At 46.1% G+C, this 27,789-nt stretch overlaps 1 protein-coding gene across 1 annotated transcript in view; it reads right to left on the bottom strand.

Annotated features, from left to right (window-relative positions):
• The window catches only part of LOC149356326 (aurora kinase C-like), a 46,637-nt gene that overhangs the window by 572 nt on the left and 18,276 nt on the right, over positions 1-27,789 (bottom strand). The window contains exons 7-11 of the mRNA XM_089576309.1: positions 27,391-27,622; positions 26,701-26,784; positions 20,692-20,931; positions 3,720-3,732; positions 2,315-2,511 (exon numbers count right to left, since the gene is read on the bottom strand). Coding sequence (XP_089432435.1) covers positions 2,315-2,511; positions 3,720-3,732; positions 20,692-20,931; positions 26,701-26,784; positions 27,391-27,622 — 766 coding nt within the window. The remainder of the gene's footprint in view (positions 1-2,314; positions 2,512-3,719; positions 3,733-20,691; positions 20,932-26,700; positions 26,785-27,390; positions 27,623-27,789) is intronic.

Here is a 27,789-nt window from a genome sequence, read left to right as displayed (position 1 = left end):
ATCGCCCTCCAGCGATCCTGCACGCGCGGACCGCCTCTCGTCCGCCCGTTCACCCAGGAAAAAAAAACAGTCCCACAACTTTCAGAACAGACCCTGTATGCCTCGTTGGGTGCCCAAATCACAAAGCCGCACTGGCTTCTCTCGCAGCAAAACAGCTGCAACTGTGCTTGCAGATAATATCTGTTCTTCCCGGCCTTGCTCAGTATGAGTTTGTTGTCCTTCTCAATCACGTCATATTTGCCGGTCTTAAACAGGGAATCAAAGGTACAACGCTTGAGTGCAGTCTATGGTGTCGGGCACTTTATTTCCACCACTGTGTCCGAGTCTGGAGTAATGCCATCAGGGCTGGCACCAAGCCATGAAGTGGCAGGTCGGACGATAAGGCCACATTCCACAACGTCCGTGTTCATTGCTTCCTTGTACCAGGCACGGCCTTTTGCTTCTAAATCTCTTCCATACCTTCATGTAAAAATTAAATTCATGTTCTAAGGAATTAGTCCGCCTCATCTTAAAGTAACTTCAACAGTGACTAGTATAATCCAATATCCAATCCAAGCATTCACGATATAACAATAATCAACCTCCAATTTCATGCTTTCAGGCTTGTAACTTGCATGCGATTTGCAATGAACAAGCAGTCAAGTTGTGCTCTGCTGTTGGAAGCAAGCAATGGAAATTTACATCACATTTTACAACGAGACAGTAATACTTTCATTTTTTGCAGGCTAATCCGGCCTGCGAATTTCCACGTTGCATAATGCAGTAATAGAAAGTTCATACTGCAAATACGCAAAAGAGCTGCTGTACAACATAAAATCGTGGTGTCACAACCAATCTATTGTCAGCATCTCATGTAAAACAGTGTTTAGCAATAGTTCTTGTACTATAAAACTTGCCATAGCATTTGTGAATCCAAGGTGTAATAACTTCAGCGTGCCATGCAGAGCACCTGAGTCACCACACCAAAGGCTGCAGTCAATGAGATATTTGGCTCCTTACCGTGTGCTGGCATTACCATAGAAGCTTGGATGTATGTGCTTTGATACCCACTTCTCAGGGGCAGCTTTGATTGGAATGGTACGGGCCTCACTGGAAGTTATCCTTAGGAATCGTTCTTTGTGCCATGCTGCACTTCCCTGAGGGTGCTTTGCCAGTGTTGCAGCTTGCTCAGGAGACAGCAGCACATTGGTCATGAAGAAACCTTGGCATGCCTGACACAGCAGCTTGCAGTCGTGCTGCCCATGATCCTGCTGGAGAACTGTGCAGTACGGGAAGGGTCCGTTAATTTAACCACTTCTAGTGCATACTCGAAACAGGCTTATGGTGGCTAAAACCTGAAAATCACGCAGTCAGTATGCAATGTAGGACCATGTATAGGTGCACTTTAAAATCAAAAGAAGTTGAAAAAAATAAAATCTTCTGCAGCATGACCAATAGCTGTTTCTCGGTGCACCTGGAACTTCGGAATTGCGCCCAGATGCTAAGTATAACCTCGTGAGATCATCGCACTAAAAACCGTCGCAACCTGATATGAACTCCTGCAGTTCATGCGCTATCATATTCAACAGCGCGTGGTGGACAGCTCAGACTGTATAAATGAGTATGAAGGTCTTGTTGATGCTATACCACATGTCCCAATGTCGAGATGCACGCTCTGCTGTAAAGCTCATTACTGGGTAAACATTACAGTCTGTATTTTGGGATGGTTCAACCGTAAGCAGATGTCCCTTGCTTGTTCAGTTTTGAACATAGCAAAAGCAAATCTTTACGCATTATGTCTTTATAGAAACTGACTGCATTTAGACAAACAAAATGTACACTTATGCAACAACAAAATCCAGAAGGCAATCTTACTTGCACTTAATGATAGCCTCTATGCCTACTCGACTCACTTTTTCGAGTCAGTCATGCGCAACATCAGGAAATAATTTTCTTTCATGCACGGCCGTCTTCACCACCACCTGTAGGTAATTTCCTGCGTGGCTTCAGAACACCGTGTAGCATGGTGTTCTGCAGCTTGGTGATGTCGAGAGGGCATTTTTCAAAGTGAAGGAGCACATCCTTTTCCCATAAAAACTGCCGGGCCTTTGTTCCTGTTTTTTTTATGTGAAGAAACTGCCTCCATTGTTGCCGGGGTCACATTTTTCGCTGTTGCCGCGTTCCATGCACATGCTTTGTCAGTTGGTGACTGTCCGGTGAGCCCCTTGGATGTTGCCTCGACAACCTTCATAAGCAGGGCACAAATATGGCTGCACCGTTCACTCAGCCCCGCTTTGCATGTGCAGCTGGCTGGGGAAGGTTGTCCAAAATTTACTCGTGTTCGGTACGTCCGGCTTGCTGTTTGCGATGACCTGATGTCTGCCTGGATGCAGCTCACACCATTTTTCTGCTGGTGCAGTGCCACACCAACATGACCACTGTCAAGCAGGTTGCTGCCTTCAGGAAATCCTCGGTAGTTGAGGGCAGCATTGCCATCTGTGTCGGGCATTTCAATCTTGTAGTTGTAGACAGCTGAAATAAAGAATGATATCAGTACACTATGTCGTCATATGTGCTATTTCTGTAGTTGGTTAGCTTTGTGGTAATAGAAAATTTGTCCCCATGGTGAAAGTTGGTTGCCAAGAAATTAAGTAAAGTTTTGCACAATACACTTATGCTCTGAGCAAAGGTAGCTGCGAAACAAAAATAAAAGGAACTGCTTCTTAAATGCGTCCTCAGCTCCAACCTTTTTAATCTAACAATACGGGTGCAGAAACATGCAATGAAAAATATTGTAGCTTGTGCTGATAATTTTACTTCGTATTTTACTAGCGGCTGCCAGTTATGGCTTACTGTCCAGGCTGAAAACTCCGGTCATCGTACGCAAGGCGCACCGCATTACATCGGGAGATGCCACGCAACAGCTACAGGTTAAATGCAAAAGAGCTTTTCATAAACCCTCACTTGTTTGCAAACGAGCGCACGTTAAATCTCGCCCTCTTTGCGGGAGGCTTTAAAAAGCTTAAATTCGAAAATCCCTTCCGCAAGCAAGCAAAAGTTCGACTTGATGCAAAGTAGAACAGCAGGAGCTAATACCAGCCGTTCATCCATCGTAAACATATGGCGCGGGTCGCAGCGTGATTGACGCGGCCGATCAGAAACAAATAATTAGTTTTCAATATCTGTCAGCGACTGGTGCGCAGGTGTTGGGGATTTTTTGTAGAATGAGGCAGTTACGAGCCAGCTGCAAAGAAAGTACATGTTTGTAGAGTGCAACTAACTTGTGCTGCAACGAAATCTAGGAAGTTCTCACTTCAAACGCATGCACGAAAACAGTCGTAAGCACACTAGGACAGAAATGCCAGCAGCAATTTTTGAGTTAGAAAAGCGAGAAAGGACATACATCGAGCACACCGCCGTCACCAAACAACGCTATGCGGCGTGAAGACCCACACGAAAACAAGATAAAAGAGGCCTAAAATGCACAAATAATAGCGCACATACACGGCCGCTGAAGCTTGGCCAAAGCTTGGTGTCAACCACCCATCCTGTATCCATTTTGCGAGCAAAATAAAGTCTCGCTGCAGAACGTCCTTGCAGTTGAAGCTTCCTCGCAGGCAGGCAGCGGAGTCAGAAGGCCAGCGATGGAAGAGTGGTCACGTGACCTAATATGGCGGCACCCATAGTTCCGCGCTGTAAAGCGTCTATACCTCTCTCTCTCCTCCCCGTTCCCTGCTTACCCTCGCTCTCCTTCTGCGCTCAGACTTGTGGAACGCAAGGGAGCTCCACACGAGGGGGCACCACTAACGTCGGCCCATCAAGGCACCAAGAGCAGAACGAACTCGCAGCGCTAAATTGATAACTTGTTTATTTTATTTTATGATTTGTTCTCTGCAGACCTGTTTCCAGAATTTAGGTCATTGCTCTAGCGGTCAGGTAATTAGAACCAGCAGCAACATGGTTTTGAGGCATACGGAAACTGTTTCCGCGTTTTTAATTTAGAGTTGGTAAGAGGTATAAAAATTCGCTGTCAAAACATCGCGAATTTTTTCGTAGTCGGACTAAGCGTTTACTATAGCACGGCCGCTCGATTTCCTGTAGCAGCTACCCGCCGAATGCGCCCCGCCACCGGTGATGGCGATAGGTCCAGTTTGTGCCGCCGCGGCGGCCACAGCGCTGGCTATCGGTGACGAAGTCGAAGCGCTTGTCAGGGTAGCAGCTGCATATCTAGTCCAATTATCGGCTGTGATTTCGCAATATGCCCTGCCATTCCATACATCGTTTGTTCTAGTCCACGAAGTTTCTACTGTAAAATCTGCCAAATCGATGCCAGTGATTAACATTGTTGGTGTGGTACAAAGAAAGTACATTTCTACGCGAACCCGCTGGCTTGCGTGGGTCGCCCTGTGTCCAGCGATTTTGCAAATAGAAAGCATTTTGTAACAATCTCGATGAGAAAGCAAGCCGATGATGTCATACTTTTGTAAGTGGAAAAAATAAAAAATGAACACGAATCCGCTCACGGTTGGTGTTCGCATGGGCAGCTAATTTTTACAGTACAAGAAGTTCTACAGGCGATGTAATTTGACGCATTGAGTTATTTATTGAAAGTGTTTAGAGCAAGCTCGCAAATGGTCAGTCTTTTGTTTACTTTTGCATAGTATACACACATTTTCGAGTTTCATTTTTTTTCCTGGGATAAAAGTGCCTTATCAAATAATTCGACGTAAAATTGTTGAATATTACCGATGTCTGTAAAAGGTGGTGAGTACTAATTAAGCTTTCCGGAAATAATTTCAGCCAGACAAGCGCCTTTGTTCGCAAACAACTTGATCAGGTTCTTCCAATGAACAACCTGGCCCACTTGGTTCTGAACAAAGGCAGGACTCCTTTTTATATCTTTTATTCCTTTGTTTGTCTGTTAGCCGGCATACTTCGGTAGCGAAACAGTCGCCCGCAGCATGGCTTTCCGATTCGTCCGACAGCATTCTGCGATGATGTTCGCATCCCCCGTTTTCCACAGTCACGTCTGTGCTTCTAAGTATTTCTCAGCCTTCAATGCATTCGACACACCTTGTTCTGATGCACCGCTCACGTGCGATTTGAGAGCGTCAGATCAGCGTTCTCTGGTTCTTTGAATGCAGCGGTTGTTTGTATGTTGGGTACAAACTGAAACGGTCGGAAACGCCTTTGGTTTCAGCACCTTATTCTTCATTCCTTTCCTGTAGTCTTCCTGTTCGAAACGGATCGGGCAGAAAACACCCCAGAAGAAATGCAGCTATCACCTGGTCTTGCATCTGCTTTGCCGCGAAATTTTGCGCAGCCACAAATTCTGAAAGCTTTCGGTGGACGCTAGTTCATGGCAAGAAATTTCGGGGTTTCTTGGAGCATCGGATTTGCAGCACGTACAGCACGCAACGGTTTTCGGGCGGTCTAGAAAAGTCCGTAGAGGGCATGGTAGAAACGCAATTTACATTCTTACATGGATGCGCTGACAGGAGAACTTATCGCAGGGACGTCCTTTCGTCCTTGATGACAACCTACAACAGCACAGTACAAGTCCGGCTCAAGGGTTGAAATGCGGGTAAGTTGGTACATTGTAAATGGAAAATAATTGAAAATACAATATACCAACTGTGGTCGTTGTGGCGTGAACACTCCTTCTCTTGTCCTTTGTCTTTTGTAAATGGTTATTTTCAATTTACAAGTTCGGCTCTTCACAAGAGTGGTGCCCGGCGGCATGCAATATTACCACAAACAAAATAAACTTCTTTTAAACTACCGTTTACCGAATATACGTGTGCATTAAAGAATTAGGCATAGACAAGAACCAAAAAGGTGGTAACCACAGTCGAATGAAACCAAAGAACGACACGAAAGGTGCCCCTCAAAAGAGTGCGCCAGAAAACGGCGCTGACTGATCTTCATGACATCGCAGTTAATCCGATTGAGCCGTGTTTAATCCCCTATCAACTCCTACCCCCTGCGTTGTCACGATGTAAGTACATGGGGATTAATTACAAAATGCTGAGAACCGGTAGATGCAATCGACTGGACGTACTCTGCTGCATCATTCACCAGATATTTTTTGTACGGGGCTTAGTTATCGTGAATATATTTCCAGAGAAAATGCAACGTCTTTTTTAAAATAGCTCCCCTTGCTTCCCACGGTTCGATGCTGGAAAGCATGCGAGTATTTTGACCAATTCCTGTGTGGTTTTCTGTAGCTTCATTTCGTTTTCCTTTCCGTGAATTTTTTAGAAACCAACGTCGAGGGAAAAAGGCTTCGGAGCTATTGTCTGCTTTTACGGGTATAATGTTCTGTTCTGGCCATATGGGCGAGGGAAGTTTACCAAGAAAATATGCGTTCAGCTCTGGCGAGGCTGTGGATTCTAAAATTGTCGTCTTAAAAAGGGCGCCACCCGTCAGTATACTTTTTTTTACTGCTGAGTTAGTGCTAAGATGAGTTCAGTGTGGGTGTGGCACCGTGCATCGGCCACGTATCGGCCTGGAAGTTCTAGGAAGCTTGGTAATTGCTACATTCGCTTCGCGAAGTTTAGTGCTCGCAAAAAATGTAGGTGGGGAAATTAAAAATGCAGTCATGAGTAGAAAAAAATACGGTATTCGGAGAACATCAGCAAAGGTTCAGAAGGAGCAGGCGCTTAGATGATAGCCCGTTCGTGCTTACGCAATGCACAGAAATAGCTAAGACGGAGAACAGACCTCTCAATATAAGCGGTGCATACGACAACGTGAACAAACTGCTGTGTTAATTATTTTCTACCGGAAGAATACAAAGATAATACAGTTGAAATTGCAGCGGGGGATATAAAATATGTGACAACTGTCGAGGTACGCAAACAATTAAGGCAAGGTTGTCCTGTACCACCTTTGCTGTTCATGCCTTGTACATTCCACAGCATCCACTGGCGGCGTTTGTATGCCGTTTCCACTTCACACCCCGTCCAGTCGCGGACTCGATACGCAAGACCATGGCCTGAAATCCGCTCCCTCTGCCTCATCAACAGAGTTACACCTCCTTTCTTCTAAATTCACCAACACCTCGCTGTCTGTACATGTAACTTGATTTCCCTAAAACATCTTAGCCGCAGTTGCAGTAAACAGGAAACTTTAAGCAATATTGGTGGGCTCAACACCACGCGCCCGCACGTGTTAAATTAAGCAGCGAACCTTGAGCCAAGCGTGGAAAAGATATAGCATGCCCTTACAAAGTAAACTTCAGCCTCACAAATCACTTCCGCATTCTTGAAAATTGCAGCTGGGGGTTCAATAACCTTACGGCTAGAACAACAAATTAAATTGTGCAACCAAGGCTGCACCTAACTAACCGGAACAATTACAATAACTAAATAAAGAATGTCGTTCCGCTTATGTAAGGCCCCGTGGGGCCTCCTCGTGTGGCGTCTCATCGCAGGTAAGGAGGGAATGGGGAGGAGATGGTAAGGTATCAAAGGCCCCGCCTTGGAGGCAAGCAGTGCTGCCAACCCAAGGGATTTTCCCCTAAATCTAGAGAATTAGAACGCTGTTTAGGCGAAAAGGGATTTTTGTTTACTTTACTTTCTGTATGGGTCATTTGTAATTTTCGGTGTGAATCGGCTCCTTATTCACCGTTTCATCACCACCTTGATTTTGAGATTGTCAATGTGCCATCTGCACGAGGGGAAAGTGTTCTTGGGATCGATGTAGCGAAGTCGGGCCGGGAGGAGGTACGAGGATGACGTGACGGGACTCAGGGAGACTTTGGGGGACAGCATGCCATTCTAATTACATGATGAACCAAATACACGCACTTTACCGATATGATGAGGGAAGCGCTGGAGACAAGAGCTCTTGAGACTCGATGAGGCGGACGAACGCCCTTAAACAGGGCTTTGCCTTCGGTTCCCGCCTTTCTTTCCCGCCAAGAAGCAAATCTGGTGGGTGCGGCCCTTGGACAGGGTCGATGACGCATCTGCCTAGGCAAAAGTTGGGAAACTTCCTTTGCTTGGAGTTTCCAGGTCAGTTCCTGGAACAGTTCCAGGTCAGTTCCTGGAAAACCAACTCGCCCACTCAATTCCATTATTCCATTACCCTGGAACAGTCTAGCTTCAGGAGTGCCAAGAAGCACGCTGGCCAAGCCCTTATAAAAATGGTCTATAGACTTTCTATAGACTTTTTATAGACTCTATAGCCATCCTATAGACTTTTCCTTTTGTCTATAGACAGTCTATAGAAAATCTATGGACTAAAGTCTATAGCTGCTTCAATTTCCTTTTGTCTATAGACGGTCTATAGACTCTCTATAGACTAAGGTCTATAGCTGCCTCAATTTCCTTTCGTCTATAGACTGTCTATAGACCCTCTATAGACTAAGGTCTATAGCTGCCTCAATTTCCTTTCGTCTACAGACTGTCTATAGACTCTCTATAGACTAAGGTCTATAGCTGTCTCAATTTCCTTTTGCCGCCGCGGTGGCTCAGTGGCTAAGGTGCTCGGCTGCTGACCCAAAAGACGCGGGTTCGATCCCGGCCTCGGCGGCTGGAATTTCTTTGGAGGAGAAATTCTAGAGGCCCGTGTACTGTGCGATGTCAGTGCACGTTAAAGAACCCCAGGTGGTCGAAATTTCCGGAGCCCTCCACTACGGCGTCTCTCATAGCCTTAGTCGCTTTGGGACGTTAAACCCCCCAAAAACCAAAAACCAAACCAATTTCCTTTTGTCTATAGACTGTCTATAGACACTTTATATACTGAAGTCTATAGCTGTCTCAATTTCCTTTTGTCTATAGACACTTTATAGACTAAAGTCTAAAGCTGCCTCAATTTCCTTTTGTCTATAGACGGTCTATAGTCTCTCTATAGACTGAAGTCTATAACTACCTCCATTTCCTTTCATCTATAGACGGTCTATAGACTCGCTATAGCCTAAGGTCTATAGCCGCCTCAATTTCCTTTTGTCTATAGACTGTCTATAGACTAAAGTCTATAACTGCTTCAATTTCCTTTCGTCTATAGACGGTCTATAGACTCGCTATAGCCTAAGGTCTATAGCCGCCTCAATTTCCTTTTGTCTATAGACTGTCTATAGACTAAAGTCTATAACTGCTTCAATTTCCTTTCGTCTATAGACGGTCTATAGACTAAGGTCTATAGCTGCCACAATAGCCTTTCGTCTATAGACGGTCTATAGACTCTCTATAGACCAAGGTCTATAGCGGCCTCAATTTCTTTTCGTCTATAGACGTTCTATAGACTCTCTATAGCCTACGGTCTATAGCTGCTTCAATTTCCTTTTGTCTATAGACGGTCTATAGACTCTCTATAGACTACAGTCTACAACTACCTCAATTTCCTTTCGTCTATAGACTGTACACTATAGATAGTCTACTGCCTATAGACCAGTCTATAACAATCGTAATTTTATCTAACAATGTTCGATACACTGACTTTCGACTAAGTCCAGAACAATGTCAATTTCTTTTTGCACTGCATGTTGAGGGGACCTGCATCTAGTGACCGCAACTATGTCGGGAGTCCCCCACCTCCTTCGCTATTACGAAAATTAAAAAGTATTGCGTAAGGCCATTACAACACCCTCCTGTATATTGTTTTCAGGAGCCTTGACAAGCTCCTTTTCGTTATACCGTGACGTATATTGTCAGTACAATTAGATATTTAGTGCTAACAAGTAGCCGAGGAAACGCAGCCGTTCTTGAAGTAAGGGCGCCCGCAAACTGTACTACGTCAAACGAATACGCTTTCCCTTAAAGGAATCGCTCTACACAATTCCATTCCATCTTTCGATCGTTACTGTCCAACGCGCTGAAATCAGAAACATTTCATCAACGGTTCTACATTTCTCTTTAAAACGTCCTGAAAATAAAGGGGGAAATACGGGTGTGAGAATTCAAGGAAGCGCCCATCCCTTAGAAACATCTTAGATTAATCTCGAAGAGCCTGGTCCTCTGTGCGATTAACATCTGCCATTTCTACCTTTGCAGTTTGTATTCACGTGAATAAGTGCTGCGACGCAACAATCACAAAGCCAGTATTTTTTCGTTCCTACCCTTGCACCTGTTGCTTCGGAGCCGATGACACGCTGATGTGGCGCATATCAGTTTTCTAAACACGAATACACGCAAAATAGACGTTATGCTATGCAACCTTATAATTATTACTTGAGAATTGTACCACATACTATTCGGTGGGAGATGCGGCGCGTATACCGACAAGAAGTTAGATTTAGGTTCTGTTTTCACGAAAACAATAAGATTTTTAGAGGGTAAGCGAAGAATTTAAGCTTATAAACCAATTGCCACACGGCAAGAGTGCGAGCGATAAAGATACAACCGTGAAATGGGTTTCTGTTTCACGTTTTACCCATTTTACCGCGAGACGGCGGAAAATCATTCGGGCTGCAAACAACACTGTGCATGGCTGCATCAATGGCTTTGGCGTGTGTTTCGCGGATTACGTTTTCTCCAAAATCCAGCTTCATCGTCCGCTTACGGTAAGTCTACACGTTTATATTTTATTCATTTGGTCTCCTAAACCACTCTAAGCAGAGCTGTGTGTGCAGAACAGATTATGTGCGCCTATCTTCGTTTCTAAGGCGGAAGCCATCGGGTTCTCGACTAATGCCGCTTATCTCTGTCCCGCTGTCTTTACTAACGCTCGGAAAGGCAGTCTGTGCGATGCCCTTGATACGCCGCTCCTCGCGAGCTGTCTACTAGATTTTTCGTGTTTCAAAGTAGATGCGCGGCCAGAAATGTCGTTTAGCCTGTGAATGACGGCCGAAATGGAACTGTGTGTTAGTTAGCGCCATGTGAGCTCAATTTACTTTGCACCTCCGAAAACGTACTTACATACAGTCTCGTTCAGTGGTGGATTACATTTATTTTCTTATCTTTGTGTTATCGCCTGTCCGGACCATGGAGTGCTGTTCTTTTTGAGGTGTGCATTGCTTGCTACGTATGGACGCTCACTCGGTGCGCGTCGTGGACGCCGACGTTTCAGCAAAGGTGTCTTGTAACGCTATAGACTGGAGCGCGAGACGTTTGTCAAAGTTGTATTCAAGCGGCGCTGGAGGAATGCTTGTAGTGTGATGGGTGAATAAAATTCGTTGCCGGCGCGAATGGCCGGCGTGCTCAAACACCGCGAAGAACCCACGAGCTCCATCCCATCTCCCCTTCGTTGCACACGTATGGATTCGTCCGTGTCTGTCATCAGAGCCGTTGGCCGCCGCCGCTGGCTTGCGGGCACTTCATTTTGAAAGCTGGGTAAAGGTCGGCTCGACAAGAGGTGGCTTACATTTCGTTCCGAGTGGTTCGTTCATGAATCCCGCTCACGCGTGCACATATTTCTAGAATACCATTTGCGCGAGAGGCAAAGTATGTGTTTCTGATTTCAGACTGCTACGTTACGAAAGCGCCGATGTGACTCGCCGCTTATATGCGCCTAAAATTAAATGAAGCTCTCGTGTTATTATAGCTGCGCCTGTTGAAGGAGTTAATTGTTTCATTGAAATACTTCCTACTTTGAGCACGTTCAATGCTTTCGCTGATTTTTCTAGCAGCGTTGGGTTAGGCTGCCTTAAGGGAAGAAACACCTCTTTACTGCGCTGTTGGAGCTGCACTTGAAGGAAAAACTAAGTGAATTTCAGACGGTATTTTATCGTGACAGTAATTTGCTGTCTCAATCTCGCGACTGCTTTTGAAACGGCGCAGCTGCAGCCTCTGTGTGCTGTATTAGTTTTCTGAATAATGAGCGCGGCATGGAAGCGCTGCAACCCGCTTGTTTCTAAGAGCGCGCGCAGATGTATGAGTATGCTGTTCCGTCTTTGTGCTTCAAGTTATAGGTGCAAATCTGTGGTGAACTGGTTGCTTCTGCCTGCTGGTTTTGTATAGCTTGTGCCCGTTTGGGTATCGGCTTACGTACACTCGGCCAAATCTTTAACTGGCTTAGGTGTTGCATCGCTAAATGCACCTTGTAAAAAGGTGCCTTTTGGCTACACTGCTGGCATATTCATGTTGTAATTTGACGCGTGAGATGGCATTTCATAGTTTCTTTTTGTTAATATAATGTTTGTTACTTAATGTTAATGTTACTTGCATGTTTAGGTCAAAGTTATTAGAAATATTCGTCGTCTGCCGCTACGAAGAGCCGAAACAAGCGGAATACGCAGCCATGGTTCTGGTGGCGCATTTGCACTAATCTGGGTAAACGACTTGTCCGCCATGAAAGGAGGGGTACTTTACCCAGAGGATGAGGCCATATGGACCAGATCCATTGCTGCGTATGCCGCTTGCTTCAGCTGTTCGTAGTGGCAGACGAATGTTTCTGATAACGTTGATCTAAACACGCAAGTACTGCACTCAAACATTATATGAACAAAAAGGAACCACGAAATGACATTTCACTCGTTAAATTACAGCATGAATATGCCAGCAGTGTAGCCGAAAGGCACCTTTTTTACAAGGTGCATTTAGCGATGCAACACCCGAGCCAGTTAAAATTTGGCCGGGTGTACCAGGCTTAATTCATGCAGGGTATTCTGAAGCGCTTCTTCTATAGCGGTTATAAGAATAAATGCTGCAATATCTCCTTTTTGGATCCCTGTGTAAGGTGCACTGAATCTGTATTTTATGGAGGTGGCATTCTTAACAGCTCCTTGTGAGTCAATGCAGATATGTGGCACAATTGTTCGAAGTCTTCTGTTACAAATAGTGTAAAAGGGTTGCCATAAAGAGGTCAGTATTCGCTGTAACAGTATTGCCATACAGAAATCAGTATCAGTACTGGATTCAGAGTTAGAGTGCTCCAGGGATTAGGGGTCTTTGTTACAATGTTTTATGACGACACTTACAATCTGTCGTGTATTTACTGAAATGATTGAGCCCTCGTGATAGCTCAGTGGCTATCGTGGCGACCTGAAAGATGCAGGTTCGATTCCGGCCTAGGCGGTCGCATTTTAATAGAGGCAAGATGCTAAAGGCCTGTGTACTCTGCACAGGTGACCGAAATTATTCCCCAGCCTTTCACTTCAGCGTCTCGTAGCCTGTGTCGCCTTGGGTCTTTGAACCCCATAAAACCAAACCAAAAGATCAAGACTGCCTTTCTAGAATGGCATAGCCAGGATATGCCTTGCATTGAAAAGCACATGTGTAGAGATAGAGTGGGAATTTTTTTTTTCAGTTCCTCTTATATTATTTTTTTTCTTTGTGCTGTACAGGTGAACATGCCCTGATGATTTACTGCAGACAACGGGCCACAAGAATGCTTCTGAGGAAACTAGCCGGACTGTTACTTTCAGCTTTTATGTTACTGTGGTGCATTTTTTGGTGCATGTATTGCATATTCCCAGCCTGGATAGCTTGGAAATAAACTAAATTTGTAAGTATATTGATTGTTTCATGTGTGAACTCTGTCTGGTGACCTTTTTCAATTATTGTAGACAGTCTATAGGCAGTCTATAGATAATGGTCTACTAATAGTTTAGTAGACAGAGGTCTATAGACTGTCTATAGACAAAGGTCTATAGCACTGCCACGCCACACACCTATGGAATGTCTATAGACAGTCTATAGACATATGTCTACTGGACCAGTAGACTTTTGTCTGTAGACTGTCTATAGACAGTAGTCTACAGGAAGTCTATGGCCATAAGTCTATAGGTCGTCTATAGACAAGTGTCTATAGACGGTCTATAGACAGCTCTATAGTAAATGTATGACCACAATTCTATAGATCGTCTATAGACTGTCTATAGACCTGTGTCTATAGACTTCCTACAGACCTATAGACTTTCAGTAGACATTTGTCTATAGACAAGTCTACTAAAAGTGTATGGCCATAAATCTATAGACTGTCTATAGACCAGTCTAAAGGATTTGTCTATAGACAGTCTATAGACTTCATAGACTAAAGTCTATAGACAGTCTATGGACTGTCTATGGAAATTTTTATAAGGGAGAAGCACGGTTCCTCGAAACCACGGCTGAAGGAAGTTTGGTGTGACTCCGCAGTGCACATTCCTCGTCACGACATGCGCTGCTTGTTGGAAGGGCTGGTCTAGGTTGTGCTCTCCTGGCTGGGTTCTGGTGAATTGCTGTAGAAGTGGATCTCGCGACGAGTTTTCTTAGAAACAGTCCCTGCGACTCGCCAGCTGAGGGTGAAGTGGTTAACTAGTCTTTTTGAGTACCAACTCGACCGGGATGCAAGCAGAAAGAGTCCACTGGTAATTGCTGGAATTACAGGTCCATGTTCGTTCACAACAGCGTAGACGACTTCGTATAAATTCTCGCAGGTAGGCTAGCCGCTCTCAAAGTCAATGTCAGCGCCAGAATGTCGTCGTCGTCCGACTGTGACCTGCAATGCCCGCATGCACCAGAGAAAGCCAAGGTATACGCGCAAAAGTACCTTGAAAATGGGAAAAGTATAGCAAGTACAGTGGCTGGCTGATGAAGAACAAGAAATGACCGCCGCATTTCTACTGCGAGTCGAGTGGTGCTGATTATAAAGGTGGAAAATCTGAATTAGTCAAGCAAGTAGCACCAGACAAGCTTCGCCAGCAGGGTAAAGACGTAAACGCTTTTTGGCATGCCCTGTTTCAGCGCAAACTCAAAAGTGGAAAAGAAAGCCAAGGAAGGGGAAATAGGTCGGCTGCTTTCGCTGTTCAGAACAACCTTCCGCGTGCCATGATGGACCCCCTCGTACCGCTAGTAAAAGCGGTGTGCTCAGATTCCGACATCGCGAAAAAAATGTCTTGTGGCAGACCGAACTGCCGTCCAATATCAAGGGAGTGCTCGGAAATGACGGCAGCGAAAATCTCACATGTTAGTGGGCGATTTCTTCACAGCAGCTGTGATTGACTACAGGAAGAACATGATTGGCTTTGCAGCCGATGACGCTGACGTAATGATGGGGGCTAGGAACTCAATGGCTTCCCTCCTCACGGGCGACATTCTCGGACAGTTTAGAATGAAGTGCGTGTGCCATTCCTTTCACCTGCGTGATGCATGCCAGACGCTCCCCAGGGGCATTGGAGGCTTGTCCAGAGACATTTGTAACTATTTCCTGTCGTATAAGCAAATGGTGGCATATCACCATGTCCATTAGGAGATCCTAGCTGTGCAGCATCACAAGCTTTCACACCCCTCTCATACACGTTGGCTCCCCTTCCAAGCTGTTGTGAAACAGCTTCTCGAAAAATACCATGCTCTTGTTGCATTTTTTTAGACCAAAACAGCGAGGACCGACTTTAAGATGCTGAATCCATCTTGAACAAGCTGAAGGACCCCTCAACAAAGCTGTATCTCCAATTTCTCGACTATGCTCTTCCGCTCTTCACCACACTATACAAGGAAATGCAAGCCGCAGAGACAACACTGCTCAAGCTTCTTGACTCCATATCAGCGGTATTGAAGACCATTCTCGAAGCGTATATAAATTTAAACTTTTTGCGTGAGCGTGTACCGTACAGAGACCCAACAAACTTCATGCCTCTTGAGGAGATATACCTCGGCGTAAAAGTGATGTCGGCACTGTCGGGGCCTCATAGCATAGACTGAACTATTACTCATAACTTCCGCCTGAGATGTTTAGTATTTTATACTGAAGCGGCAACCCTGATACTAACCAGACTCCCACTGGATAACATCCAGATGAAGAGACTGGAGGCAGTCGACCCGCAAGTTGTCATCGAAAAGCGGACTTCTTCAATAGCCCCATTTTCCACGTCATTCTCTTCGGTGCCAGAAACGGAAATGAGAAAAATGACGCAGAATAGAGGCCACTCCGCAATACGAAAATGGACGTGCCGGAAGATGTGGACGTTCAACGCTCTTGAAAACGAGTGAGAGACGCCAGGCAAGGGGACGGAAGCCCAATGTCTCCTCTTTCTTGAGCGTCTTTGTCTACAAGTTCTCTGTTTGCCGCACTCGAGTGCAACAGCGGAGAGAGTTTTCTCTCAGACCAACCTGATCGAAACAAAGCTAAGGAACAGCTTGGTGACGCAATCCGTGGCAGCTACTAATTACGCCAAGCGGGTTCTAGGAAGAGCCAACTGTATCACTTTGCAGGGAAGGAATGCATAATTGGCCTCATGGGAAAAGGACTTGTATATGCATGAGTGAAACACAGCCGGAATGCCACTCAAATGACTTGTCCTCTGTATTAGCGTTTGTTGGTTCACGCCCACATTTGTGCACAAAGTGGATTTGCCTCGCACTTTGACTGCAGTCGGTGAGCATAAGTGTTCACTGCCAGATTTCCATTCATTTCTCGGCTTCGCCCAGGATTTGTTAGCTTTTGATAACTCGAATGTTTTTCTTACTCATGATCATGGTACGCGAGTTTGCATGGGATATTAATGTGTTACTGTGTTCAAAGTTACTCCCAAAATCTGGTAAAAGGGTCCCTGCGAAATAAAACAGTTTGCAGTTCAACCACGCACATTTTTTTCATGCCTCAATATTATTTTTCGCATCTAGGGAAATCTAGAAGACTTTGAGTGAAAAATTGGGGGAGCAGAGGCTTTCGAGGTTAGCAGCACTGGAGGGAAGTCCCAGTTGTCTGCGAACGAGTGGTGTTGCCGACCACCTGGGCACTTATCTTACGTCGTCGTTGGACTGCGCTCCTCACGAAGAGGCTTTTGGCGTGTGCTACTGTAAGTATAATCGGTGCATATTCGTCGCTTAAACGGAGTAGCAGACAAAGATTTTCCGTGTGCACGTCTCAAAAACTGTGAGTCGTAATTTTTGTTCTTCCATTCGCAGGTGACGTTATGGAGGATCGAGTCGACTGCCGCCAGGAATGCATCCTGCAGGACTCCGGCCAGTACAGCGAATGGGCGACCAGCGACGTAATGCTCCGAGACACACCTCGGGCGTCTACGCCGCTGCCGCAAAGCCGTCATGATTCCAAGGGGCTGTCAGATTCGCCCAGTTCGTGGAGGTCTTCCTCAGATCTTTCCACGTGCTCTTACGACGCCTCAGTCAGCAGGTCCGCGTCTGGTTCCGTTCTGTCTCCGCTGTCACGGCGAAAGGAAAGCCCTGCTGCAGAATCTGTGTGTCAGTGCCGTCGGAGGATAGAATTCACCGACTGCGATGACCTTGAGGGATTCCTTTTATGCGCCGATGCTGCAAAAGGCGCTCTTTTTGCAAACAAGATGCGACAGTCAAGCAGCGAGTTGTGTTCTTGATCCCTGGAGAACCTGGGTGACGACTGCGAACAGCTGCCTGTGGTGTTCCAACGGATCGCTGTCAACGGTACTGCGTGTGCGATTTGCCGTGACCGGCAGCTCTTCCGTTTGCAACGCGGTCGAATCGTACGAGCGCTGGAGCTCTAAGGCACCTCTGCGAAGTAGCGTCTCACTTCTGAAATCATGGGAAGCAGCGGCCATTGCTGGTAACCCTCGGATTGATTGCCACTCACATGGTAACTGTACGGTAGTTGTGCAGCGTATTTAATGTTTGCACATATTCGGTTTCGTAACTCGGCTATTGGCACGTGCTGATTTTACATAATTTTGTTAGACATGCTTCACGCAAAGCATTTGTTACAAACCATGTTTTATCCTTAGCGCGGGAGCTTAGGAATACTCTCGACAGAAACATGCTTTATGTGGATTAATCTGTTTGAGCCCTGAGGTTCATGTGCCGAGGGTAAATGTGTGCTCACACTGCGGATTATGATGTGAAGTTGCATATTTGGTTGCCTGTTCTTACTCAATGTTAATCCCACTTGTTACCTTTCTTTTTCCATTATAGCCGAAGTTTTGTTCTCCTTGCGTCACTAACCCTGGTCTAAGATTGCATTGGACGTCTTTTTGACGTCCACATTGAGTTTGAGATACGGCGTTGAGTTTGAGATACGGCAAGGCGTTGGGCTGTTGTGTCGCTGACGAGCATTGACACCACGCTGACGGCATGGATCTCGACGTCGGTGGTATCCACGGCGGTGCTGTCTCCAGGAACGAGTGATCTTTATAGCACGTCTGCCAGGACCATCTGCTTGCCAGGACGAAATATGATAGTGTAATCATACTTTGAAAGCCTCAGAAAGAAGTGCTGCACTCGTGGTGGCATATCAGCTATCGCCTTCTTTGCTATGTCTATAAGAGGCCGGTGATCACCCGTAAACGAAGTGATGAAATCGTTCACAGCCGAAATCAAGCGCCAGAGCTTCTCGTTCAATTCGACAATAGCGCTGTTCTCTCCCAGCAAACGATTTTGATGCGTATGCTACTGGCTTCCGCTCGTCATCAAGCCTTTGCAGAAAAGCCGACCGAACGCCATATTGCGAGGCATCTGATGTAACTTTGACGTCCAGGTTTGGGCCGAAAACAGCGAACAGCGGAGCTGCGCTCAGCGCCTCACAAATTCCTCGCCTTTCAGTTTCATGGTTAATTGGCAGTCCATTGCAACCGCTCATCTTGCTTGAGAGGAGACCTTATCAATGAAAGGCGCTGTGCCAAGCTTGGCACATATCTGCTAAAATAGTTGTCCCCAGCAGTCTCTGTACTGCTTGCTTGTCTTTTGGCCTTGGCATCTCGTGAATGATGGAAATTAATTCTGGATCCAGCGCGATGCCTTTGCTGGAAATTATGTCACCCAGAAATGCGATCTTTGGTTCGCCAAACTTTCACTTTGCAGCGTTAAAGGTAAGCCTTTCGGAGCCAGCTGCTTTTACTGCACTTCGTAGGCGCTTTTTATGTTCTTCTCGGGTTGGGCCCCATTGATGGTTTCAGAATTTCCCCAGTAAAGTATGTAGCCGATGTAATTAGCCCAGTGTTAGAATATATCTTTAATTGTTGCATTGAACATGCAGTATTCCCCAAAAGAATGCAAATTGCCAGAGTCACGGTTATACATAAAGGCGGAGACAAAAACATTCTGTCAAATTATCGACCAATATCCATTCTTCCTGTTTTTTCAGAGTGTTTTGAAAAAATCCTGTTTAGACGAATATCTGGTTTCTGTGACAAACATAACATAATAACGCCCAGTCAGCATAGTTTCAGAAAACACTTCTCGACGGAAACCGCGCTTCTCACGCAGAAAGAACTAATCTTAGAGTCCTTTGAACAGAAACTTCTCACTCTTGGCATTTTCATTGATTTTTCCAAAGCATTTGACCGCATGAATCACAGAATAATGATAGCTAAGCTCGAGCACTATGGTTTTCGCGGAAAGTTTCTTCAAATAATTCAGTCTTATTTAGGTTCTCGAGTACAACAGGTAAACATACACAATGACTCCTCAGATTTTAGGCCTATCACTTCAGGCGTTCCGCAAGGCAGTATTTTGGGACCACTCCTATTCCTCATTTATGTTAATGACGTCGTCTGCATTAGTAAGCTGCCAACTTTCATTATTTACGCAGATGACACCACTTTATTTTTTAGAGCCTCACATTTACAAGATCTTCAGCAACAAGCATCACATTGTCTACACTCGCTTTTAGAATGGTCTAAATGCAATTTGTTAAGCATTAACACCCAGAAAACAAAAACTGTGCTCTTCAGACCTCGCAGTAAGCCTATTAACGGATCGACACTTTCTTTAAGATTGGGCTCGTCACTCATCCAGATTGTTCCAGTCATCAAAAGTTTAGGTGTGATTTTTCATGAGAACTTATTATGGAATGATCATGTCGAAATGGTAATAAACAAACAGTCCAAGGTTGTCGGTATTTTATGTCGACTAAGGTACTTTATGCCGAAGCGTATTAAGCAAATGCTGTATAACGCACTTTTTTCTTCTGTTCTTAACTATTGCTTTTTGGTCTGGGGCACTACGTCTTTTACCAACATTAATCGCTTGCACCTTCTTCAAAAAAAAAGCTGTTCGTAGCATTGTGAATGCTCCGCGACTAGAGCATAGTGGCCCGATATTTCAGGCACTCGGCATCACCCCCTTCCCCAGTTGTATGAAACGTTGCTCTTAAGACGGCATGAAACGAGTGTTGTTAAAAACAATTGCTTTATGTTACAGCTGTCTGGACTGAAATACAAAGAGCCTGAATACTCTACTCGAACAGTTTTGAATTGGTTTGTACCTAAGACCCGCACAAATTACGGGTATCAAATGCTGAACTTCACTCTTCCACATTTATTAAATAAGAAATCCTTATAAATGTATAGCTAAACAATGCCAACAACTGTTATATGTCTTGTGTGTTTGTACGTTCTTTTTTTTTCTCTGAAAGTGCCCTGGTATTGTTTCTTTCGTTTGTTTTGTTAGCGTGAACAAGTGTATCACTGCCAAGCTTCTGTAGGGTGCGCCGGCCTCGTCAAGCCTTGCACTGGCTTTTTGCCGGTGCACCCAACATCGCCATGATGTTCAATAAATATATTCTGAAATCAACACATCGTCAACATACACGCAAACCCCAGGAGGACCGTCAAATACCTCGTTTAGTGCTTTCTGGAACACTTCACTGGCTGAGGCAGTGCCGAAAGGGAGGCGCAAAAAACAGTAACGCTCAAAGGGTGCGGACAATGTGCATATTTTGGATCAAGTCTCATCCAAGGGAACTTGATGAAAACTGGCATTGGCGTCTAAACGCGAGAAAAATTTTGTGCCTGTTAGCTCTGCCTCAATCTCCTCTCGCCTTGGCATCTGGTAGTGTTCCCGTTTCAAACTGTCATTAAATTTTCTCGGGTCAAGTCATACTTTTAGCTAGCCATCTTTTTAACATTACGAGTGGACTTACCCAGTCCGTCGGGTCGCTCATTTTGAGAATAATGCCCTCTCGTTCCATTCGGTCCTGCTCGGCACGCAGTGGCTGCTGAAGAGACAGGGGCACTCTTCGAGCCGGCTGGACGATGGGTGTAGCATCCTCGCGAAGCACAATCTTGCATTCCCGCCGGAGGCGTCCAGTTCCAAGAAACAAGTGCGGGAACTGCCGGGCAGTTTCCTCACAAGTGGTTGTGGCTGCAGCGTCGATATTCCGCTGAACGAGTCCAATACGCTTGATGGCCTCAAATCCAAGAATAGCGTGGTGTTGGTTTTGTTTTTTTGTTTTTTTTTTTTACCACGAAGAACTCGGCACTTTCTTTTCGATTGGAAATGACGACAGGTGTCGAAAAGGTTCCTCGGTGCTTGACAATGCCACCTATGTACGAGCGCAGCGCTGCTCCGTTTGACCGAAGCCCAGCGACATTAAACTTTCGATAGGCTGATAACGGGACGAGGTTCGCTTGGGATCCGGTATCAACTTCGAATGTGACGTTCTTTCCTCCAATACTGGCTTCCACAAGCTAGTCGCGGCCATTCGGAATGCTATCGACCGCCACATCTAATACCCCTGTCCCACGGGTGTTTCGAAGGCCCTCGAACCGATAGACTATCGACTCAAAGGCGATCGAGCGCTGCTACACGGCCAGTTTGAATGTCCATCGACTCAATAGTCTATCGAGTCAACGGAGCAGCCCGGAACTCTATCGAGATTTCGAGGGCCTTGAGCGTTGCCCAGTGTTGCTAGCATTGCTTCGAACGACAAACATGGCGGCGCCCTTCAAAGTCGGGCCCCTCGCTTCGGACTGAATTCTCGTCGTTGCTGCCTTTTTCAGTCTGTTCAATGGTCATAAATGGGGTACCGGTCTTTCACTTCTTCTCATCTTGCCTATCAGAAAATGTATAAGTGATAAATTTGCTTTATTTTTATTTAGAGCGACGATTCTGCCGCTGCTAGGCCTAAGAGGAGACAGTTTGTTGACAGCAATGGTTCCCGTCTTGAAAACCAGATGGCGCCACTATAGGCTAAGTTTATTTTTGCGTCTCTGCTAGCATACGCTGAACTAAAAGTGGGAAAGCGTACGTAAGCGCGCATAGGCTCGTGGTACGTAGACAGCAGAAATTTATGCTCTTTTATCACTGTATCTATGTACGCCGCGAGCGGCGACGCGGTGTGCAAAAGCGAGAAACAGCAGCGCGCGGCAGTTCCACCTCGCCCGGGCGTCAACAGATGAGAACAGGTCCTAGTTTTTGCGGCGAGCGAATCTGCTTCATTCGCAGGATTTTTGGACGAGAGTTAATTATTAAGCGTGATATGCTTTTAGCTCCCGTTGTCGGCAGTGTGGTGACGTCACGGCGAGACCGAGAGCCAACATCCGGCCACTGAATCCCACTCATCCGGGCACTGAATTCCATTCATCCGGGCACTGTTTTTCTTATCTGCGCGAAACCGAACGTAATGATTGTGGCGCCACACGAGCTTGGCGTAAGACGCGCGAACCATTTCAATGGCCATTGAGATATGCCGTGTAGCAGGACCACAACTACCTCGAGTTCGATGGCGATCGAAAATCTCGAAGGCCCTCGACTCGATGGCCATGGAAACTGGCCGTGTGACAGGGGTATTAAACTTGGAAGTCGTCGTCACCACCTTGCTATACCTCACCGACATTAGTTCTCCCTCTGCAACACGAGGTAAAATGGTGTGGACTGTTGCACGAACGACGTTTTTCCGTATGCCGGGCAGCGCATTGGCGGATGTGTCCGGCCGCAACGGGGGCACGTGGCTGGCTGATGCTCTTTTCTTGAAGTTACTGCATAGATTTCTGTCTCTGTCTTGAAGCATATCTCATTTTGGCGAGGGGCGGTTTCAGCTGCTTTGCATAAAGTCATGGCTCTTCCGAGCGCGAAATACTTTTCTCTAAGCATTTGCTCTCGTAGCTTGGGAGAGTTTGTGCCGAAAACCACTCAGTCCCGTACCATGTCGTCAGTTAGGGCCTCGAAATTGCAGAACCTCGCCTGTTTCTTCACCTCTCGCAAAAATTGTTCGAAAGGTTCTGCCGGCTACTGCACACGTGTACGAAACATATACTTTTCGTGCACTTCGTTCTTCTTTCCGGCGAAGTATTCCTGAAACATGGCGACAACCACTTTGAAGTCCTGTTTGCCTTGTCTCCAAGAACGAGAAATTGCTGTAAATATCTATCGCAACTTCGCCTGCTACGCTGAGCAAGAGCGCCGTTTTCGCCGCTTCAGTCCTTGGTTTTTCAGGTGACGTTGCCTCCAAGAAGAGTTCAAACCTTTGGTGGAACAGCTTCCATCTTCTTCCGGCTTTCCGGACAGGATCAGTGGTTCTGGAGGCTTGATGCTTACCATGTCTGCAAAGCTGCTCCGGGTCGTCCGTCGGCGGGTGAGCACAACGAGTGGAATCCGCGAACAGCAGGCTCGAGGATCATCCCACTTCTGACACCAAGCATCATTTAACCACTGGCCGAAGTCAAACGTGGACGCAGCCACAGAACACTGAACGACCTGCTTTATTCAGCGAGTGTTTTTATAGCCCACTCGGTGCGTAAGAGGGCGAGTGGGTTATCGCGCATTAGATAGCGGCATGCTCCCCGGAGCTTGGCCTGTGGTTAGTGCCCGTGCGTGAGACACGACTGAAGATCCGATACACAAACGCGTAACCTTCATGCACGCTGGTCAGCCTCAGAGATCCATTCCTTCTTTTGAGCTATTTCGTCATCGCACTTGTGCTTGCGAGATGGGCCTGTGACAGCGGTACCTGTACTTCACCTTGCAAGACCTTTATTTGCAGGTAAGAGTTATATTTCTGTGCTTAGGAGGTGGTACATTATCGATACAACATAAATTTCTCCTGCGTCCCTTTAAGGACATCTAGTTCAATTATTTGTTCGCGGGATAAACTTGTTGAAGCATAGAACTTAAAAAAAACTAGCGTTCTCAGAACACAATGCCTCCAAGCTTCACCGGTAAACGGTCCAAATAAATGCTCGTAATTCAGCAGAGGAGAAATTGGGGCCTGTTGGTAGTTCATGATGAGGAAGTTAGAGCGCAAAAAAAAACAAAGACAAAGTGGAGACGTGGACGGGACAAGCGCTAAGTTTCAACAACTGCTTTATTGAACCTAGCGGGTACCTAGCGGGGCCGCACCGCATGCGCTAAACCTCTTGTCTCCAAAACTTGCTGTTGTTAAACCCTCATGCGAGTATGCAGAAGGTGGTGAAGGCATACACGATTCAAAATAGCTAAGATAATACACATTATGATTACAAAAATTGATGTTCTTTTGGTGTCATGTGCACTGAGGGCGAGCGGATGCATAGATTGTTCTGAGCGATCTTAGCGGCTTCAAAGAACTCACGTACGAGCCTACCTAGATGCCTCCCGATTACCGAGGTGCTCTTCAGAAGCGGTAGACATTTGCAGTCCTTACAATGGGGTGGGAGGTTCGATCCGTAGCCTTTATCTAGTGAATTGGCGTGCTCCCTCAATCTGTCGTTTAAACATCGATCTGTCTGACCGATATAGATTTGACCACAGCTCAGAGGGATATGATAAATAACGCCTTCTTTACAGGGAACAAATTTTTCTTCCTGCTTCTTATTGCACCCAGGAATCTTTCGACGCTCACCAGTCACCATGGGACATAACTTGGATAGCTTGCATGGCGCCTTGAAGATAACATTAACCTGGAATTTAGCCGCAATTCTCTTCAGATTATGCGACACGCGGTGCACGTAAGGCATGACAGCGAAGCTTTCGCTCATTTGTTCCTTCGTGCGCCTGTGCAAGGGTGTTTTCATCTTCTGTATCAGCGTTTCCGCCACAGCTACGATCATTTCGGCGGGGTAGCCAGAACTACCTAAACGCTCCACTTGGGTGTGGAAACTTTCTTTTGCTTCATGGTGACAGGACTTGAAGAGCGCTGCACGAAGATATGATGTAGCTATCACTCTGACTAACTTGGAGTGAGCTGAGTCAAAAGGAAGCAATGCAATTAAAAAACAAGCGAATGTCTAAAAACTGTAACGACTCAGATTGAGGTAGTTCAAGGGTAAATTTTAGGCTTGTCGAGCACCTGTTAAAAATATCTAAAATCGAGGTAGCCAAGAGGTGTAAAGTGTCCCCCGGCTTCACGTGAACAAGAACAAGAAAGTCATCAACGTATCTACAAACTTTTACAACAGGCTGGTCGTTAAGATTGTCTAGAATCAAGGAATCTAATTTAGCTAGATAAATTTCACATAATACAAGTGCAATACGAGAACCAGTGCATATGCCGTCCTTCTGCAAAAAACAAACATCTCGGTATCTCACCAAAGTACAACTTAAGTAACAGTCCAGCAGTTCCAAAAAGGCTTCCGCTGTAATGCCACAGGAGTTCTGGAAAGCCACAGTGCAAGTCCTATCAATAACTTCACTGACGGCTGTCAAGAGTTCCCCGCGAGGTACAGAGTAGAAGAGGTCCTCCACATCCACAGAAAAGGCGCAGTTCGCTCCAGGAAGACCTTCCTTGAGCTGTTCAACCAAACGGTCTGCACTTGCAATCTTGCAGGGATCGTCCACATTAAGGCTGTTCAGGTGTGCCAAGAGGAAGCTTCTAACGTGTTCCTGCCAGCTGCCCTTTTCGGACACGATTTCCCTAAAAGGACAAAGCGGTTTGTGTGTCTTGGCAGCGAAAAATAGTTTCAGGACATCAACCTTGGTCGCACGAACACGTTTGGCAAGTGAATCAAGGCTGAGCTCCTCAAGCAGAGAGAGTGCTTTTGATTTCGCTCTTCCTGGACGTATACCTGCTGGCTTGAAATTCTTGCTTACAGCCTGCGTGGCCTTTTCCTTGCATAAGCCCTGCGGCATGACAGTAAAGCCGCCCTCCTTGTCAGATAAGAGGAGTGACAAGCCGGAGTCCTGGAAATCGATAGTAATGTCACGTAGGATAGGAAGACCACCTTTCTTCCTGGGGTATGTTCATTGCAATGCTTCAACACCCTCTGAAATGCAGCGTGCCTTCTCTACTGGTGCTTTGCTAGCTATGTTATGAACAGTTGCTAAAAGAGTCACCTTGTCACCTGGGTCTTGCAAGCTGAACTTAGGACCTCTTTCCCGAACGCGTTGAACTTTGTTTGGGAGTGAAACGTCGCCCAATGTGTTCACTGGAACGATGCCAGCTTTCTTCTTGTTTGGCTTAGGCAAATTGCGGATAACTGTCTTCCAAAGGAATCCCGTTGCATCTTCAGCCGTTTTCATGTACTCTCTGAAGCACTGTTTCCCAGAAAAGCCAAGGCCGCACCACTTGAAGCAAGCCATCCGAAGCCACTCCAGCAAGAACGGCACTTGGCGCCAACATTCAGATTTTATGATTTTGCAGATTCTTTTCCAATGCCCAAGTGAAGGTAGCAACACCCCGAACAAAAGGGCGATATCCGGGGGACACAGATCTTTCCTGACGCAGAAGGCGAGGTAGCGGGCCTTGCACGTTGAAGAGGCAATGAGACTAGCACAAACGGAACACTGCTCGCTAGGGCGTAGGGAACACAAAAAAGAGCCCAGTGGAGAAGAAATATAATTCAGCAGAGTAGAAATTGGGGCCTGTTGGTAGTTCATGATGAGGAAGTTAGAGCGCAAAAAAAAACAAAGACAAAGCGCTTGTCCCGTCCACGTCTCCACTTTGTCTTTTTTGCGCTCTAACTTCCTCATCAATGCTCGTAACTTTGTGAATAAAAGTAACGAGTATTCTAAAAACGTGCTGTACGAAACTAAGTAAAACCTCACCAAATAAATGCCCTATAAATGCTGTACTACATGTACTGACAATATGAATGCGCAAAAAAAACACGAAACAAACACCTAAACCGATACAAGGAATTTGAGATGCCTCGTCAAAGGTGCACGACAAAATCAGCGTGCCCAGTGAACGCAATGAGCGATGGCAGCGGGGTTTTCAGAAAGTCGTGGACACCACTGTGGTGTCGGCGTTCTTCGTGATCCACGGGTGGGCCAGCACTTCATCCAAGGAAATGCGGTCTACGGCACGTATCCGGACCAGCTGCGAAAATAAGATATGTTGCAGTCGTCCGCATATTTAAAACTAAACAGCATGTCCATCTCCCTAACTAACACACCTGCTTTCCCTTACGAACCCCTACGCATCGTACCTTAGCCTTAATACCCTTACGTATATTATCCACCATTATGTCCCCTAACTATCCTACTTACCCTCATTAAACTGCCTACACTACGGCACCATAACCTGTTCACCTACGTGCCTTACCAACCATACCGTACCCTACACTCCCACCTACCCTATCATACCTTACCCTACCAACCTCTCAGTTTATCTACTGCCTCTATCAAAAACTGAATATATTTCTATAAAGTAAGCGCTTTTTCGACTAACAGAACCTATTGCCACATTCGCTGCTTCTGAAGAAGAAAACCGTATAGGCACAGGTCTGTTTCAGTGCAATATGCCAGCATTGCTAGACAAAAGGTGCGGCACAAATGTGAAGAGAACACAACTCTGCTGAGTCAGCAGTGTACATCCGCAGTGCGGAAAAGCACAACAAACGCAGCACGTATGCTTCACTGACAGACACGGATGCAACATGTAGCCACAGGGGGTACACTATTTCGCGCAATGCGTGCTTCTAACCTTTCCGATGATGTCGCGAGCATCGGCACCGACACGGTGCGGGAACTCAAGCTTGGCCGGCATTATGAGCTCACGGGTCTTGCCAAATGAGTCCGACGCAAATGGTGTGCTGCCAACCACCATCTCGTAGATGAGGATGCCCAGACACCAGTGGTCCACCTTCTCGTCGTATGCGATGTGCATCACCGTTTCCGGCGGCAGGTACTCCACAGTTCCGCATATTGTACGTCGCCTGCAGGCAACAATGCCAGATTCAACATGCGTACATATATTTGCAGCTTGCACTAAGAGGCAATCTATCGCTCGCTATTACTAGTCATGTGCCTACCAGCTATCAACGAACAGTTAAAAACAAACAGCGGTTTTGCTGTTTTTTTGCAGTCACTGACCATCGCTCGC

The sequence above is a fragment of the Amblyomma mixtum genome, chromosome 3 (genome assembly GCF_055824585.1).
Source record: "Amblyomma mixtum isolate Tamu chromosome 3, ASM5582458v1, whole genome shotgun sequence".
Taxonomy (NCBI): domain Eukaryota; kingdom Metazoa; phylum Arthropoda; class Arachnida; order Ixodida; family Ixodidae; genus Amblyomma; species Amblyomma mixtum.
The sequence above is the reverse complement of the archived record's forward strand: the minus strand, read 5'-3'. Positions and strand labels throughout refer to the sequence as shown.